Source organism: Nicotiana tabacum, chromosome 15, assembly GCF_000715075.1.
Source record: "Nicotiana tabacum cultivar K326 chromosome 15, ASM71507v2, whole genome shotgun sequence".
Classification (NCBI taxonomy): domain Eukaryota; kingdom Viridiplantae; phylum Streptophyta; class Magnoliopsida; order Solanales; family Solanaceae; genus Nicotiana; species Nicotiana tabacum.
This window is the reverse complement of record NC_134094.1, coordinates 24,663,807-24,683,557: the sequence shown is the minus strand read 5'-3', so window position 1 is coordinate 24,683,557 and position 19,751 is coordinate 24,663,807. Positions and strand designations below refer to the sequence as shown.

The 19,751-nt window shown below is 38.0% G+C and overlaps 1 protein-coding gene across 1 annotated transcript; it reads left to right on the top strand.

Moving 5' to 3' along the window:
• Window positions 1-34: 34 nt before the first annotated feature.
• Window positions 35-18,082, top strand: LOC107780526 (uncharacterized). The gene is made up of 10 exons (XM_016601080.2): window positions 35-167; window positions 2,736-3,058; window positions 3,190-3,243; window positions 3,898-3,981; window positions 14,890-15,015; window positions 16,573-16,640; window positions 17,185-17,254; window positions 17,361-17,426; window positions 17,500-17,577; window positions 17,717-18,082. Exons 2-10 carry the CDS (start codon window positions 2,783-2,785, stop codon window positions 17,756-17,758), a joined length of 864 nt encoding a protein of 287 aa, XP_016456566.1. The 5' UTR covers window positions 35-167; window positions 2,736-2,782; the 3' UTR covers window positions 17,759-18,082.
• Window positions 18,083-19,751: the final 1,669 nt, after the last annotated feature.

Here is a 19,751-nt window from a genome sequence, read left to right as displayed (position 1 = left end):
CAGTTATACCCTTACAGTTGTCATACAATTTACATAATGATGTCTAAAATTGACATTTCGTAGAGCTTTATCTTTGTTGGTGGAATTAAAGGGAAAACAAACAAAGCAAACTGAAGAACCAGAGACTCGGCTAATTTTCCCAACAGTTCACCAGAGATTTCTTTGAGGTTCGTCAATTCTCTCTATTTATTTTTCGTTTTCTTTTTCTGGGTAATTTTTCCCATGTGGCTTATTCCATTTTATTTTCGTTGAATAAAGTGTTATTTTTCTCGCTTCTTAGTTGTTACATGAGCTTGTGATATAGCTACACTTAATTTAGGACTGGTTAATGCAAAGAACTGAAAATAAGAAAACCAAGGTCCACTATGAAATATATCATATTGGTTAGAAGGGATGTTTTAACAGTGGAAAATTAGAAATAGCTGAGTAAGATGATATTATGGTGAATGATGCTCTGAGGGTTGTGAACTCCCGAAATGGTGAAAGGCTATAGAACTTTGGAAGGTCCACTAAGTATACATACTATATTTTGACACCCCTTAGTAAAATTTCTGACTTCGCCACTGGTGTTGACCGGCAAGAGCAATGAGTAGGAACTTATATGAGGTAACCGCGAAAGCAAGAGAAGAAACATTTCACAAGACAGATAATTGGTTGGCACCCAAGGCTTTGGTTCAGTGGTAGCGATGCAACGTAGGATATGTGAGTAGGGTGCATGTTACGAGCTTGAAAACTACTGTTGACTGAAGTCTAGTTTTTCAATGGGAGCAGGGTAGATCCCTCCGGGCATACTCTTCGAGTTTTGAACCTGTGGACCATATCTGATTCCTCATTTCCTCTAGATCTGCCTAAGACAATTGAATCAACACTAAAGAGGAAGTCTTTGTGGCATACAAATTTGTTAAAAGCCTAGAAGATCTACCTCTGTGGTGATCTGGATTATACGATGCTACAATCCTACCTTCCAAATTGATCCAGATGTCAATTTATAATATAAAATCCGTACCATCGGAGTAAGATTATACATGATTCAAGTTGGGAAGCTAGATCACGCCAATCCTACTATTTGTGCCAATCTATGAGTTTTCTTTTCTTTGATGTTTTATTCGAAATTGTACCTTGTATAATGCATACTACAAAATCTGTCAAAATTCACCTGTTAATCATAAATACCATAGGCCTTACATGTCTGGAAAACATGGTGCCTGGCCTTCATTTCCTGGCATTAGTGATAGCAGTTACGAGGGCATAAAGTATAGCTGTCTGAATAACCTAGAGTGCTGGCATCATAAGTAATTGAAAATTTGATTAATATGGCACTATTGGATTTCTTAAAATTATACAAAGTTAGACTACTGTATGAAGATTACACAAAATACATCAAGTAGTCAATTGTACAAGCTTAATTTTTCCAGAAAACCATAAATGTCAATCTGGGATTTCGGATATGTATCGCATACATTACAAGTATAGTGGGTGATTGAAACGTGATGTTGACAAATCTTCCCCTAGAAATATCCTTCTTTCTTTCCAACCAGATATTCCAAAATAAGCATTTTGGAAACCCTCCATATTGTCCTGGTTTTTTCCAACACCCAAACTGTTCCAAGTCAAGAGCACATCTTAACTGACTGGGGCTTTACCTATCCATGTCTCCAAGAGGAAAAATAAATCCCCAGTAGTTCCAAGTCCATAGACAATGGATTAAAATATGTTTACTTTTAAACAAAAGATGCAGGAGTCAACATATTCTTTGCCTCTTTCTAGGTGCTTCGATGCAGCTTTCTTAGCGAACAGTTGCCTCCTTGCTGAATAAAGTTTTCCAGAATGTCGTGTGGGTGTTGGGGGGGGGGGGGGGCTCAGCTGTGTTCTAACTAATCATAGTACCTTATAGAATTAGTTTACAGAGAATTTCTGATTGCTTCCTCGCTCCAAAAATGAACTGTCAGCCCCTTGTTAACTGACTCAATGTTGGGAAAAAGCGGAATCAAAACTACAAAATCCACTCCCCAGTCGCTCTTTAACAGGATGGACATTCAATTTGCCTCCTCATAGTGAACCATATCTCGGTCTCTGCACTTTTTGGGGCCATCAAGTAGTAGTAAGAAACATGTTATATGATTACTCTCACTGTTGCACTACATTCTCATATTATTACTTCCTCTTTACCCATGTTGATTGGATTAACTCATTTCTAACAGTTATTGTTTTATTGACTTATTTCGAGATTCAAACAATAAAGTTTTACCTACTTTTCTTTTATTCTAAAAAGTTTTAACATATAAATGTACAAATTTAGTTCAAAGTAACACCATTACCAATATAAACCATGTAAATTTGTGATTCAATATGCCATTACGTGAATTGCACTTGCCAGATGATAAGATATAAAGAGTTTATTTTGCTGAAGCTAACTCGTTCTTTGCCATGGGAACCGAATGGAGTCCACTTTGGAGATGGTAAGAAGCCTAAGCTAGATGGATAACCATATAACACATTACCCACCACTAGTATATCCTCATTATCTTTGTTATATAAAATGAGTTGATAAATCCCAAAAAGAAAGAAGTTTGTTTTCTTTCATATTAGCTCCTTCTATTGCCTGTAATTTAATATAAAAAAGCATAGCACTCAAGAGGTACTGGGAGACTGTCAGAACACTTGGCTAATTTGAATTTTAGTGTCCTATTTTTCAACTCTCCTAACTGCTTCGTTTTATACTTGTTTTCTTGCAGGGAGTTCAACTTTCCTTGAACTCTATTGGCTGCTGATTACTTCTCCTATGTCCAGCCGCATGGTGCTTCGCTGCACCAACTCATTTGCATTATCTCAACCTAAATTTAATGGGTGTTTCTTTCCGTTGATATACCACATAAATGCTTCAGCCTTGACGAGGCATGTGCCCGCAACTGCTCTCTCCTTTTGTCAGCTTCAGGCATCAAAACTTCATGATAGTCAAGTTACTGTTGCAAGTGATGTTAGATATGGTGGTAAACAAATTATAACTGTCGATTCGCCACTTTATGACTACATATTGTCAAACGTTAGAGAACCAAAGGTGAATGCTCTGGTTGCAAACCCATTTTAATTTGAGAAGAGAAGCAAACATTGGGAAAAGAAAGAAAAGAAAGGAGGTACTCTATCTGGACTTCATTTCCTTATCTTTTATTTTTTTTTGGTTGCATTCAGATTTTGCGTGAACTTAGGGAGGAGACAGCAACAATGCGAGGCAGTCAGATGCAGGTAATTCGTCAGCCTAGGCTTTGCTAACTGTTGTTTCCTTTACCTCCTAAGTAAGTTACACATTACCGCTGTTCTGCTGTTCATAGTTTTGAAACATGCACGTGATACCTTTCTAGTCTAAGACTTTAGTAACCTGTTAAGTTTCTGTATTTAAATATCGAGAGTCTCTTCGTTCATAAAAAAAACTATGGATCTTTTCAAAAAAGGGTTATTTATGGATGTTATATGACCCTTGGTCCTCGGAAATTTATTGGATGTGTGGCTCCAAGTCACACACAACAACTACTGACTGAGTCTGACTTGAAAAAAAGATCTCAGTGGTTGTATACATAAATTTATTCTTTGGAAATTGACTCGAATAAATATATGAAAACTGACTCTTTATGTTTAATTGAAGAAAATTTGAACTTTAAATGAAATACAATCTGAGTCACTCATCTTATGATGAAGTGGATGAGATGCGGTTATTGGGAATCTTTTTCTGAAAGACTGAAGGTCAACTGGAACTTAAATTTCCCTTGTTCTTTTTATTGTTTTAGAACTTTGCTTTATAAGATAGGACTGTGATTAGTGATGATGCTTTTTCTCATGACGAGATTGACAAAATGATATATTTGGACTAAAATGTTGACTAACTGTTGTTATTAGTAATAGGTGTCACCGGATCAAGCACAACTACTTGCTATGCTCATCCAGATTCTTGGGGCAAAAAGGTGCATTGAAGTGGGCACATATACTGTATGTATATGAACTCCTCTTCTTGGTTTATATTTTTTCCTTATACTTTTCTTACCTCATATACTTTCTCTTTGTTAAATATCTGGTGCGCTGCTGACAATTTATGCTGCAAAAGCTCTTCAAGTAGCAAATTTAAAATGCCAAAAGCTGGAAACCTGAGGTTGAAACCACGAATACTTGTTGATGACAATTAATTGAATAATCGGATTTGGAATTTGAGTGTCTGTGTGGCACTGGCTGTGTTTGAGTATGTACACCTTCTCCTGTCATACTCTCGTATGGCACAAGATTGGAGATTTCACCTCTCTTATCCTTTATGTAGGTTCTTTATGGTGCCAAAGGTAACAAAGAATCTAGTGAAGAGGGGGGAGAGGAATGGAACTTGATCCTCCCGTATATCATCTTTGTATCATTCCAATTTTATCGGATGTATTTGAAGGGACAGATATTTCCTTGTAGTCATCATACGACTATTTATATTGAAGAGTATAGAGATAGGATGGCCCTTATAGAGGTGAAGGGCCTAAAGGATAGCTGGCCTAAGAATATAATAGCATATTGACTGCTGGGTACGTTTTCTGCCATAAAAAGGAGAAGGTGGGAGGGGCAGAGGGGAGAGCAGAAGGCTCGCGACCGGGGGGAGGGGGCTCATTACTGGTACTCTGATGGGTAAGGCTCACGTTTAGTGGGGTTTTGTAGAAGAGAAGGCGTGAGGGTGTCATTATAGAAGAGGTGCTCGACAGGGGTCTTCATGGAGGGGACTTGTGAACCAGGGGTCGGGGGTTGTTCACACAGGATAGATGTCACGACCCAAAATCCCACCACAGACATCGTGATGGCACCTAGTCTCTAAGACTAGGTAAGCCAATTTCAATTACTTTTTGAAGCCATTTTTTTTTTTTTGAAACTAACAGCGGAAATAATTACAATATACAACCTCCCAAGACTGGTAGTACTGAGTCACAAACTCTAACTGAATACATGGAATGATTACGAGTACTGAATATACAATATTGTTTGATTACAAATTAACAGTACAATGAAATGAAAAGACTCCAAGGGACTGCGACGGCCAAGCAACTCTACCTTGAATCCTTACGATCGCACTTTAACTCTGCTCAAGTCCGATATCTCCAATACCTGGCTCTGCACAAAAATGTGCAGAAGTGTAGTATGAGTACACCACGGTCGGTACCCAGTAAGTATCAAGACTCAATGGAGTAGAGACGAGGTACAGTCAAGACACTCACTAGTCTAATAACCTGTGCAATATAATATACAAAATACTAGGAAACAGATAACAATAAGGGCAGGATAAAACAACCAGTGGTATGCGCAGCGAGACAACAAGAATACCATAAATATCACTCAACAATTAATAAATACATGTACGCCCAATTAATTCAAGCTTTTCAAATAAATATCCTTCACATATAATTCTTCCAAATAACTCTCTTTCAAATGTAGTTTTTCTCAAATAATTATTTTTCAAATATAATTCTTTCAATAAATCTTTTCAAATATAATTTCTTCAAATAAATATCTTTCAAATACAATTCTTTCATATAATTCTTTTTGAATAAAAATCCTTCCAAATAAATGTTTTGAATATAATTCTTTCAATTAAGAAGTCACCATGTGACACCTCATTTCATAATCATAAAAATACGGGTCTCAACCCATTTTCATATTTTTCGTAAACACGGGTCTCAGCCCATTTTCATATTTCCACGGCACCTCGTGCCCATAATTAAATCATCATATTTCCCCGGCACCTCGTGCCCTCATTTCATATCACAACTGCACGGACAATTCACGTGCCAATTATCATTATCATTTCATCACAGCATCTCATGCCCACATTTCATATCACAACTGCACGGACAATTCACGTGCCAAATATCCTCATTATTTACTCACGGCACCTCGTGCCCACATTTCATTTTATAATCCGCCTGGCAATGGTCACAGGCTCTCAATTTCAACATAAATCAGATTGTTATCAATTTACCAACAACAAGACAAATTGCACAAGGTATAAAAATAAACACAAGGGAAATCACAACATCACATGAACATTATCAACACCACAACCCCACATCATCACATATCGTCCCGGACAATAGCCACCCTTATCGCTCCTATTGCTACCCTTATCACTCCTATAGCCGCCCTTATCGCTCCGCCCAAACAATATCAATAGCCACCCTTATCGCTCCTATCGCCACCCTTATCGCTCCTATAGCCACCCTTATCGCTCCGCCCAGACAATATTCCAACAAACACAACAACAGTGAAATGACACCCTTATACCCACATAATATCAACGGTGAAATGCCACCCTTATCTCCCCAAAATAACAACTCACACAACACAACAATTTACACGGGAAATTAACATGGCAACATAATAAAATCAATTCATATCACAATTTACCCAATGGCCACAACCAAATTCCAAAGATATAACAAAATCAATTAATTTCACAACAAATATTAAACCAACAATACTCACGAAATTTCATAAATATTTCAAGTAACAATCACATCAAATTATCATATAAAAACAAATTCAACAATAAGGATTTAGGCATGGCAAACAGATGATTTAATAATTTTCCACAATTTCCCAATTTACTACACAATAATGCCTAAGACTTTGATTCAATAAATTTTTGCATGTATAATCCCGAGTACGTACTCGTCACCTCGCGTACACGGCTTTTCACCTTTCACAAATGGCACATAAGACTCAATGCCTAAGGGTAATTCCCCCACTCGAGGTTAAGCAAGACACTTACCTTTTTGAAGTTAGGCCGATATTCCAAAATCGCCTTCTTGCTTCAATTGACCTCTGGACCGCTCAAATCTATCCAAATTAATTGTATAACTTCATTAAAATTCATCGGAAACAATTTCGGATAATAATACGTCAACTTCAAATTTTTACGAAATCTGATCACCCATTCCGATACGAGTTCAACCATACGAAAATTATCAAATTCCGATGTCAAATGGACCTTCAAATCTTAAATTTGTGGTTTATGAAGTTTCTACAATTTCCCCCCATATTTCCATCTCAAAGTACTAACTAAATGATGAAATCAGTGATATATTCATGTATATTAACCAAATTTGAGTTAAAATCACTTACCCCGATGAATTTCTTGAAAAACCCACGAAAAATCGTCTCCAACCGAGCTCCCAAAGTCCAAAAATGAAATAATAACCTAAACCTCGGATATATAGTGCACCTCTCAGATTCTCAATACGCTGGCCGCGCATTTCCACTGCCCCCGCGAACGCCTCACCGCGGTCCGCGGAATTCCCACCGCGGCCGCGAAAGTTTGGTGGTTGCACTGCAAAGCTTTAGTATTTTGGCCATAACTTTCTCTACATATGTCCAAATTATGACTTCTTTAACTTTCTGGAAACTAGACACGAAGGACTACAACTTTCGTTTTTGAATCATCTCAAAATTTCTTGTAGATCAAAAGATATAGGCTTCCGAATTCGGACCAACGGACTGCAGAACTTCCTGGAGCGCGGCCGCGGACAGAATTGCACGGTCCGCGAAAATTTGAGCGCGGCCGCGAAATTTTGCTGCTGTCCGCGTCCCTCCTTCGCCTCAGCGCCCAAAAATGCGCGGTCCGCATCCCCGAAAGTGCCAGAAAAATATTAGAGTGCCGAAATGTCCGGACTCGCTCAAAACTCATCCCAAAACTCATCCGGAACCTCCCGAACACAAACCATATATGAATTTCAATCATAAAACACGCTACAGACCTGTTCGCGCACTTAAAACACTGAAAAGAGGTCGTCTTGACCCGATATTGACCATGGCCAAACTCCTAAATTTCTTAACTTACAAATCTCTCAACTTCTATGTTTTGCACCGAAACGTATCAAATCAATCCGGAATGACTTCAAATTTTGTACACAAGTCATAATTGGCGTAAGGGAGCTATTCCCATTTCCGGAATCGAAATCCGACCTCGTTATCAAAAATTCATCCTTCGGTAGGATTTTTCCAAAAATCTTCTATTTTTCAGCTTTCGCCAAAATGCATCGAATTGTCCTACGGACTTCCAAATCCAAATCCGAACATACGCCTAAGTCCGAAATCATCATACGAAGCTATTGCCATCCTCGAAATTCTATTTCGGGGTCGTTTGCTCAAAAGTCAACTCTCCGGTCAACTCTCCGGTCAACTCTTTCCATTTAAGCTTCTAAATAAGAATTGCTCTTTTAATTAAATTCCGAATCTTCAGTAAATCAAACTCGACCACACCCGCGGGTCATAATACATATTACGAAGTTGATCGAGACCTTAAGTCACCGAACGGGGCGTAAATTCTTAAAACGACAAGTCGGGTCGTTACAATAGAGGGCGGGAAGAAAGTCATCCGTGGAGGAAGGGTATAGGAAAGAAGAGGAAAAAGGAGACAGAATAAGAATCTCTGCTTGTGAGTTTTTCCTATTTGAAGTTCTTACCTAGAGGGTTTATTTTCCTGGTATTACAATCTGGCCCCTACCCCTTCTCCATGATACAGTAATCCCTCAAAGATGGATAGATAATCTGGAGAGAACCTATTTGTTGTGCTACCAAATGAGGGATAATTTGGTAAAGATTTTATCCAGATTATTATCCTAAATGCCAAACGGCAAATATTGGAATATGTTTTTAGTTTTTTCTTACAGCTTGAAATTGTATAAGATAGAAGGCTGAAAGGTGGTGTGAGAAAGCACGGGAGAAAATATATTATTGATATGTTAACAATAATACAGGTACCCCTATTTATAACAATACATAATACCTACACTACTCCTATTCCATGTAGGACTATGCCTATTTACACAACAGCTAACTAACTAACATTCCCCCTCAAGCCGGTACATACAAAATCATATGTACCGAGCTTGTTACATATATAACCAATACGAGGACCAGTGAGGGACTTGATGAGAATATCTGCAAGCTGATCATTTGATTTCGCAAACTTTGTAGCAATCTCTCCTGAGAGTATCTTTTCTCTAACAAAATGACAGTCAATCTCAATGTGTTTAGTTCTCTCATGGAACACCGGATTTGATGCAATATGAAGGGCAGCTTGATTATCGCACACAAGTTCCATCTGGCTGATTTTACCAAATTTTAACTCCCTAAGCAATTGTTTGATCCAGACTAGCTCGCGTGTTGGCATAGCCATTGCTCGATATTCTACTTTTGCATTAGATCGAGCAACTACATTCTGTTTCTTGCTCTTCCAAGACACCAAATTGCCTCCTACAAAAACACAATATCCAGTTGTAGAACGTCTATCAGAAGGTGATCCTGCCTAATCAGCATCTGAGTATCCAACGATCTGCTCATGACCTCGATCCTCAAACAATAACCCTTTGTCTGGAGCCGATTTTATATACCAAAGAATGCGGATAACTGCATCCAATGACTATCACAGGGAGAATCCATAAACTGACTTACAACACTCACAGGAAAAAAAATGTCGGGTCTAGTCACTGTGAGATAATTTAATTTACCAACCAGCTGCCTATATTTTGCAGGATCGCTAAGCGGCTCCCCCTGTCCTAGTAAAAGTTTAGAATTCGGATCCATCGGAGTGTAAATAGGTCTGCAACCCATCATTCCTGTCTCCTCAAGTATGTCTAAAGTATTTTTTTTTTGTGAAATAACAATACCTGAGCTAGACTAAGCAATCCCAATGCCTAGAAAGTACTTCAATCTGCCTAGATCCTTAGTTTGGAAGTGCTGGAAGAGATGCTTCAGATTGGTAATAACAATATCGTCAACATAAACCACCATATAAATACAGAGACTTGAAGGAGAATGCCGATAACACACATAGTGATCAGCTTCACTACGAGTCATGCCAAACTCCTGGATAACTGTACTGAACTTACCAAACCAGACTCGAGGAGACTGTTTTAGACCATAAAGTCAAGGGCGGAGCTACAGTAGTGAGTGTTGGTTCGGGCGAACCCAGTGACTTTTTCCTGAACCCTGTATTTGTGTTGAAAAATTTAGTGTTCCTATATAAATATAATATGCCGAACCCATTAACAAAATGGCTCTGAGTTCAGCGGTCAGGGTTCTGGGTTCGGAGCCAAAGGACGCAGGTTCGATTCTCCTTGAAAGCAACTTTAACTATTTTACAACTTATCCTTTTTAAAAAAGAAAAACCACAAACTTAATTAAGACATACAAGGCTTCAAAGTCCAAAACGAAGAAGCCCATCATGACTTAGTAACAAAGAAGCGCATTAGGACTTTGTACCTTGTTTTATTTATAAGAAATTAAAACATAAATCAAATTGAACAAAAAAAAATTGCTCCTCTAAATTAAAAAAGACTATCACGCTAGGGTTCTGCCAAATCAAAAATCCAAAGAAACTGTTCGTCCAACTCTGCTCCCTTCTTCTTCCTTCTGGTGAGTGGTGACCTCTGTATATATTATTTCTCCTTTCTTTCTCCTTCTTTTTTGTTCTTTTTTGTCATTGTTTCCCTCTTATATTTCATATTTGTGTTAACAATTTATACAAAATTTGATTTTTAATCTTTGATTTTAGGGTTGTCCCATATTTTGACCTTTATTCTCTTTGTCAATTTGTACTTTTGTGCTTCCCAAAATTTCAAAAGTCGAGTTCCCGACAAGGTGTGTGGTCCTACTTTCTTGTTATTAGTTTCTTACTTTCTTAGTGAGACCAATATCCTTAATAAAATTAGTGACTTTAGAAGTTTTCAGATTAAACTTTTGTGTTTGATCGATTGTTGACCTCTTCTGTTATTTTTTAAAATAAAGTAATTGGTCGAGTGCAATTGAAATAAAGTAATTGGTACGTTTTAAATATATATTAAATTTCGGTACTGGTTCTTTAGTTTGCTTGTTATTGTATATTAGTTTTAGGTCACGGTTCTATCTTAAATTTAGAACTCATATACTTCAAATCCTAGCTCTGCCTCTGCATAAAGTGACCGTCGCAAGCGACATACAAGGCCACAAAACTCCCTCTGAGCAACAAGACCAGGTGGTTGCTCCATATAAACTTTATCCTCAAGGTCACCGTGAAGAAAAATATTCTTAATGTCCAGCTGATAGAGAGGCCAATAACGAACAACAGTCATGGATAGAAAAAGGTGGACTGATGCTATTTTAGCCACGGGAGAGAAAGTATCAGTGTAATCGAGCCCAAATATTTGAATATATCATTTGGCAACTAGACGGGCCTTAAGTCGATCAACCTGGCCATTTGAACCAACTTTGACTACATAAATCCAACGACAACCAACAGTAGATTTACCTGAAATAAGAGGAACAAGCTCCCAAGTACCACTAGTATGTAAAGTAGACATCTCGTCAATCATAACATGTCGCCATCCTGGATGAGACAACGCTTCACCTGTAGACTTAGGGATAGAAACAAAGGACAAAGAAGATATAAAAGCATATTGGGGGATGATAGACGATGATAATTTAAACCAACATAATGGGGATTAGGATTAAGTGTGGTCTGTGTACCTTTCCGAAGTGCAATCGGGTGTACTAGGAAGAGACAAGTCCGCAGTAGGAGCAAGGTCAGGTGCAGGACAAGAATCAGTTGGGCCTGATGCTGGGCGCGGACGACGATGATAAGTCAAGAGTGGTGTTCCTGTGACTGGGATCTAGGAGGAGCAACACTAGAGTCCTCAACGGTTGGTATAGGTAAGACTTCCGTGGCTGAAGGTGGAGGAGGAGCTATAGTAAACTTATCAAAGATCGGTATAGATAAGACCTCAGATATATTATGTTGGTCAGAGGAGGTAAAGAAAGGTTTAGACTTAAAAATATGACGTCAGCTGACATAAGGTAGCTACGAAGATCGGGTGAATAACAATAATATCTCTTCTGAACACGAGAATAACCAAGGAAGAACACTTGTGAACACGAGGAGCTAACTTATCTTTCCCAGGGATAAGCTATGAACGAAACATGTGCTCCTAAAAACACGAGAGGGAAGAGAGTATAAGGGTGACTAGGAAACAATACCGAATACGGAATTTGATCCTGGATGGGAGACGAAGGCATCTGATTAATCAAATAACAAGTTGTGAGAACTACATCACCCCAAAAACACAACAAGACACGAGATTAAATGAGAAGTGTGCAAGCAGTCCCAATAATGTGCCTATTCTTTCTCTCTGCAACCCCATTTTGCTGAGGGGTATAAGGACAAGATGTCTGATGAATAATTCCTTGAGAAGTCATAAACTACTGAAACTGAGAGGATAAATATTCTAAGGCATTATCACTACGAAAAGGGCGAATATGAACACCAAATTGATTTTTGATTTCAGCACAAAAATTCTGGAATATAGAAAATAACTCAGAACGATCTTTCATTAAGAAAAGCCAAGTACATCTTGAATAATCATCAATAAAACTAACAAAATAACGAAATCTCATGGTTGAACTGACTCTATTAGGACCTTATATATCAGAATGAACTAAAGAGAAAACAGACTCTACATGACTCTTAACATTACGCGGAAAGGAGGCCCGGGTATGTTTCTCAAGCTGACACGACTCACAATCTAATGTAGACAAACTAGATAAACTAGGCACCATCTTCTGAAGCTTGGATAAACTCGATTGTCCTAAACGTCTGTGAATTAGGTCCGGAGGATCTGTAATTAGACATGCTGTGGAAGGATTGAGTGAGTTAAGGTAGTAAAGGCCTTCTGATTCACGCCCTGTGCCAATCGTTTGTCCCGAACTGTGGTACTGCATAATAAAAGAATCATCAATAAAATATATATCACAATGGAGGGCACGAGTCAAACGACTAATAGATGCAAGACTAAAAGGACAGCCAAGGACATAAAGAACAGAATCTAGAGTGACAGAAGATAGGGGATTAGCTTGTCCAACTCCTTTTGCTTTAGTTTGACACCCATTGGCTAAAGTAACAGTGGGAAGAGACTGAATATACAATATTTGACAAAAGTGATTTATTACCACAGATATGATTAAGGCGCGAGTCCATGACCTATGGTCCAAGAGTACTAGACTAGGAAACACAAGCAAAAGAATTAGCAGCAATAGAAGTATCAGTCTGTGCAACCGAGGCTACTTGTGAAGATGTCTGCTTAGTTGCTCGATATTGAAGGAACTCATTATATTCCCATTCAGATAGAGAAAATCCCCGGTTACCTGTAGTCTCGGTCTGGGCAACATAAGCATTTTTGGATGGACGACCATATAAGGAATAGCACACTTCATGAGTGTGTCCAAGTTTGTGACAGTAAGAACACTTGGCTCTAGATCTTCCAAAACGACCTCTTCCTCATCTATTCTCCATAGTTTGATATGCCCGATTGTCCACTATCTGGGATGCGAGAACAGAGGAGTCAAGTGTCTGTGATGAGATCACTGGGTGACTTGGTGCTGCAGCAAGGCGGAGTAATCGAGAGAATTATTCATCAACAGTAGGGACAGTCAGTCTAGAACCGAATCAAGATCATTAGAAAGTCCAGCGAGGGTAAGAATTAGAAACATCTTTTGTCGCTGCTCTTGTTGCTTTTCAACATTAGCAGAAACTGGCATCAATTTCTCAAATTCCTCCATGATTGTCTGTACTTGTCCCAAGTAAGTAAACATATCTAATTCATGTTTCTTTAAATTTTTCATCCGCGATATCACACCATAGAAACGAGATATGTCATTAGTGTATAAAGTGCTAGCTTTTTCCCAAACCAAATAATATGTCTGGAATGGACGAAACAAGAGCATCGACTTGGAATCAATAGATCGCTACAGAATACTACATAACTGAGCATTGATCTTCACCCAAAGTGCTATGGCCTTTTCATCTCCTTCTAGACTTTTTGATTAGATGATCTTGAACATCTTGACCTTTATACCACAACTCGACAGACGAAGCCCAAGCTAAGTAGTTTGAACTTCCATTAAAGGTTCCGAGGTAATCATAACACTAGAACTTCCAGAACCCGTGTTTTTAAACCCAAAAACATCAAATCCTAAAGACATCGTTGGATTGAAGAGAGGTCTAGCAGATTATTACCAAATAAGAGAAAGAATCAATTGTAATCCACTGAAACAGACGAAGGAAACACTGTAGTCGCCGGAAATTGGTTGTAGCTGCCGGAAAAATCAGTGTAGTTGCCAGAAAAAACTCAAAGTGGTGGGAATAAAATGAAAACAGTAAGGTGGGGTCGGAATTAGTAGACGACCCAATTGTTCTGAAGAAACATTTTCAAAAAATGGCCGGAAGTGGTCGTACTCGCCGGCGCGTGAGCTCACACGCTCGCCGGAACCCTAGCTTCTGACGGCGCGTGAAGGCGCGTGAGGAGGCTGCTGCCGGAGATGTTCACTGGGGTTTGGTCGCCGGACGATGACGTATCTTGTGGTAGTGTTGGATTTTGCACAACACTGACGGAGAGCGGGATGACGCAAGACAACCTTGAAAAGTCGCCGGAAAATTGAGGCACGGTGACTTCTGGCTCTGTATTCTAGTTCCCGGATGTGTCTCACCACCACGGCTCTGATACCATGTGAGAAAGCACGGGAGAAAATATATTATTGATATGTTAACTATAATACAAGTACCTCTATTTATAACAATACACAATACCTATACTACTCTTATTCCATGTAAGACTATGCTTATTTACACAACAGCTAACTAACTAACATGTGGGAAAGCAAAAAAGCTTACATGGATCACTTTGTCTGTGTTTGACAAGTCTAATGCACTGACCAAGTATACGATCAATTTTGATTTTCTTTCAGCAATGATATTTATTTACATTCTCTATTAGTACATTGAGTGTTGTTGTTTTATCTGCTATCGGATGCACTATCGATCATTAATATGAGTCGATCTTGTCACAGGGGTATTCATCCTTGGCTGTTGCCTTGGTCCTTCCAGAAGAGGGTCATTTAGTTGCTTGTGAAAGAGATGACAAATCAATCGAAGTTGCAAAAAGATATTATGATCGAGCTGGTGTGTCACATAAGGTGATTGTGGTGTCTCCTTTGTGATTCATAAGATGTAATCTACTAGAGATGTAGTAGTTGTCGACCTTTTTATTATGCCTTAATTCCAAATTTGGGTTTCTTATATTTGTTTCAGTGTTGGGACTTGGGGCACATTCCAATAATGGTTAAAGAAAATTCCTCTAAGGGAAATCGGGAGCTCTTTTAAACTAGAGGTTGTCTATATCTCACACTTATCCTACCTGGACCTGATTTAAGAGTAACATCAACTAAATGTTAATTCAACTAGTTCATATCGCATTGATGGATCCTTTGTTTACATTCTGTTATGCTCATAGGTACCTCTCATTGATCGATAGAAATTCAAAGCTTTCTAGACAACTTTTTCCATGTGATTTTAGGTCTATGGGTCTCATTTAGTACCTCCAATCACCATTTTGTTGCATCAATGGGCCGGTGCTTTCGGAAGTCTACTTAAGACATGATTAAACCATCTCAGGCATCATTCCTTCATTTTATTCTTGTATATGTGCTACTTGCACCCAATGTATGGTGTAATTATATCTAATCTTATCGAATCTTGTATGTTCCCACATATCTGCATTTTTGCAACACATATTCTGTTGACTTGATGGGTCTTACCTGTTTGGACATAGATTCCCCAATATTTTTTGAAAAAGCTGATTTTGGTGAAGCTTGATGTAAAATTGAAAATGTGTTTGGACATGAACTTTAGGGCAAGTTTTGACATGTTAAAACCCATATTGCTCGCACTCTCCAAAAAATGTTGCCGGGTGCATGTCGGATCCTTCAAAAATAGTGTATTTTTGGAGGATCCGACACGGGTGCAGCTTCATTTTGTAAAGTCCGTGCAACATAGGTTAAAACATCCTTGTTTCAGCTAAAAAGTCCCAAATGGTCATGATTTGGCCCAAAAAGAGGTCTTAAGCTATATTTGGGATTTGAAGTTTTGGTTTTCAAACTCTCCAAAAAGTAGATTAATTCTATAAACAAACACATATTTGAAGAAAAAAAAATTGAAAAAAACTTCCAAAACTTATGGCCAAACGCCTACTTAGAGGCCTCAAGTTCGCTCCCGCATAACATGCTAGTCATGGAACTATCATATATAACTTGTTTTTTTCACTTTACTAGGTACCTTTTGTCGCATAGCACTCTTGTAGCATCGACATCCTTTTTAATTCTATGTCTTAAATCTTCATCTCTCGTACCGTTCTCCTGGAAGATTGAGCTTACTTATCTGAATTGTCTGCATCTATGCACTAAAGTTCCGTTCAATCTCATTTCACCTTTGTTCTCTTTATGAAGGCTAAAGTCTAAACGTGCATATATTTTGTCTTAATTCTATATATGCTAAAATCCTTATGCTTAAGAGTATTTTAAACTCATTAAGGTCTTTTTTTATGGCAGCCTAACATAAATTACTGAACGTAAACTGTATTTCTCATTTAGAAATGACTTATTATCGTTCTTCAATGTTTGTTCATGGTAGCACGGTAAACTGTGCTAACATGTCTTGATATTCTATCACTGATGGGTGACTGCATGTGTCATTAGGTGGACGTGAGACATGGTCTAGCAGCAGATACTTTGAAGTCTTTGATTCAAAATGGGGAAAGTTGCAGGTACATATTGACCGAAGGCCTGTTTTTGTTTGGTTTTTTACTCTTGAGTTTTCTGTGTTATTAACGAACGCTTAAAAAACTCCTTACTTTTGAGGGGTAATTCTTATGGAATTTATTTACTTTCTTTTTAGCTACTGCTTATAGCTATTCTTAGCACAATGACGAGGTATAAACGAAATGATTTTTTCGATGGGTACATAGTTTTGAACAAGCTACTATCTTATGGTTGGATTAAGATACTTCTAATGTGCAATGTGACAATACTTCTATGCTAGAAACTTTTTCCCTCAGTTAAGTTACTTTCATTTGATAAACCTTGTGTGAGAAACTTTCTTTGCTGTCAATAAACTTGGATTACTTCAAGACTCTTGCCAGCCATTACCCTTTAAAGAACTGAACCCTCAACGAGACTGATGTCTCAAGAGTGAAAAACAAAGTCAGATGTCTCAAGTATTTATATGTAGAGGAAAACCGTTCACTGTACCTTCACCGACATCGATATAAGAGGAAGGTCATTCACTATATAGCTCCCAATTCTATGCAGATATGATTTTGCTTTTGTTGATGCAGAAAAGAGAATGTATCAAGAGTACTTTGAGTTGCTGCTACAACTGGTGAGGAGTTACATGATCTCAAACCATCTTCATTCACATCTAAAATTGCTGCATAGTTTAGAATGCCTCGCAATTTTGAAATTGTAAATTCTGTCCCCTTCCGTAGGTGAGAATTGGGGGTCTTATTGTAGTGGATAATGTCCTATGGCATGGAAGAGTTGCCGATCCACTGGTAAGAACATTTTCATTTTTCACATGTTTCCCAATTCCAAAAAGCTATTCAGCTCTAACCTTTCTATTGTTAGGTGAATGATTCCAAGACTCTTAGCATCAGAAATTTTAATCGAAACTTGATGGAGGATAAACGCGTTGACATCAGTATGGTAAGCACGAGGACTTTCTTGTTCCTTTCTTCTTTTGGGGGATTTTTTTTTTCTTTTTATTTTTCTATGGATTTTCTTAGATCAAGTAATTATGAAATATAGGATGAAGTTCTGACATCATTTCCTTGGCCTTGCTAAGGTGCCTATTGGTGATGGTATGACGATCTGCCGAAAAAGATAAATCCTAATACAAAGAGATTGGATGTTGAACTGCTTCATCCATCCATTTCATGGTTGTTTGTTTAGTCTTTGGAGTAAGCTTCGAGCCTTGCAACAACAGTAAAGTTGTTTCAGTGTGACCTATAGGTCACGGGTTCAAGCCGTAGAACCAGTCACCAATGCTTGCATTAGGGTAAGCTGTCTACATTACACCCCTTAGGGTGCAGCCCTTCCCCAGACCCTGCGTGAACGCGGGATGCCTTGTCCACCGGGCTGCCCTTGGAGTAAGCTTCCGGTGTGTAAAATGTTTCACTTTTTCATTTGTAAAAGAAAGAAGCTTATCTAACTTCTCACTTGGTGTTTGTGTATACTCTGATCTTTTCCCTTCATGCTGTGTGTGTTTAAGATCCGGAAGTAAATGGACTGGATGACAACTAAAAGAACAAGATGTAGATTATTTTTTCTCATACACCATAAACCTTAATAGATTGGCCTTGTGGTTCCAAAGACTTTTGGCATACTCAGATCAAGAATTTGAAGTTTATGCGTATCTACAACAGCCTCAATTTAAGTAGAAATTGCGTGGGGTAGCCACTTTTTAAAGTAGTATTTACTTTTTATCCAGCATTTTTAATGTTGAGCAAAAATAGCCACTAGTCTATTAAAATTAATATAAAAAGACGGTGTTACCCTTTCTTCTATCTCTTTTTTGTCCATGTTCTCTTCCTTGCCAGTGTACCTCCATGGCTTTGACCCTGCTGCACAGTAGTGAACAACTTTCACCTTCTCAAGTTCCACATTCTCTGGGTGACATCACAACATAGCTAATACCAAGTTGTACTTGTTTGGAATTGGCTTGTATACATCTCTGAAGAACATGTTCAACAAATCCTACAAAATAAATTCAACTCTGTAAACATACAAAAAATATTAAATATTTATACTGAATTCACAAGTAGTTCTGAACTTAGAGTTTCAAGTTCAAAAAATAAGGATATGTAGTCCTGAACTTAGAGTTACAAGCTCATAAATTAAGGACAGTTAGTCCTGAACTTACAGTAACAAGCTCATAAGTTAAAGGACACTTGGTCTTGAACTTAGAGTTGGAAGTTCAAAAATTAAGGACACTTGGTCCTTAATTTGAGCGAAGCTTTCTGCAATCCGCGTAGGTTTCAGCGAATTATAGCAGAAGGGTATTTCCGTTCGGGCGGGTAAAAGTTTATTAAAGCAGTGGCTAAAGACTAAAAATATTTTAAACAATGGCTTAAAAGTAAATACATGTCTTATTACTGGCTAACTGTGCATTTTTCCCTCTTCAATTTAACATACAATAATAACTGGGTTCACAATCAAATATTTATTCATGAATTTATATATATATATGGTATGTGTAAAAGGTATTGCATTCCCGTGCACCTACATGATGTATTCTAAATCTGCTTCTGGCTTTTGGTTGAGTGATAAGGACACGTACGTCACATTAGATGCACGTAATGAGTTAAAGCCCTACCTCGAACAAAGTATTTGAGTTGGGAGGAAGAAAGAGGGCGGTCCATAATCCTTGGAGTTTTGAACTTGTGGGCCATTTGGGGTCGGCCAGAAACCCACAGGAAATTTCTCCATTATCAAAAATCAGAACTAGTTAATTTTTTTTATTTTATTTTTTGTAATAAGTTAATTTCTCGTACACCATAAATTCATATCCCTTATAGAGTTGTTATATTCTGCATCTCATGATGAAGGTTAAAACATGAAAAGTTTTGTGCAGGACACTATGTATGTACGTGAAAATTGATTTACATAATTGGGCATATAGAGAAGTTCTCAATTAGTAGGAAACTAAACTGTTGTCTCCGATTGGAGATGGCTGATTGATATATATAATTGAAGCATCTGGATGCTGAAATTTCTCAATGTTGCATCTTAAGCTGTGAAACGTCATATTTTGCATTTGTATTTGGAAAATCTCCATCTTGAAATACAAGAATTATGTAGAAACAGTCTTAAAAACTCAA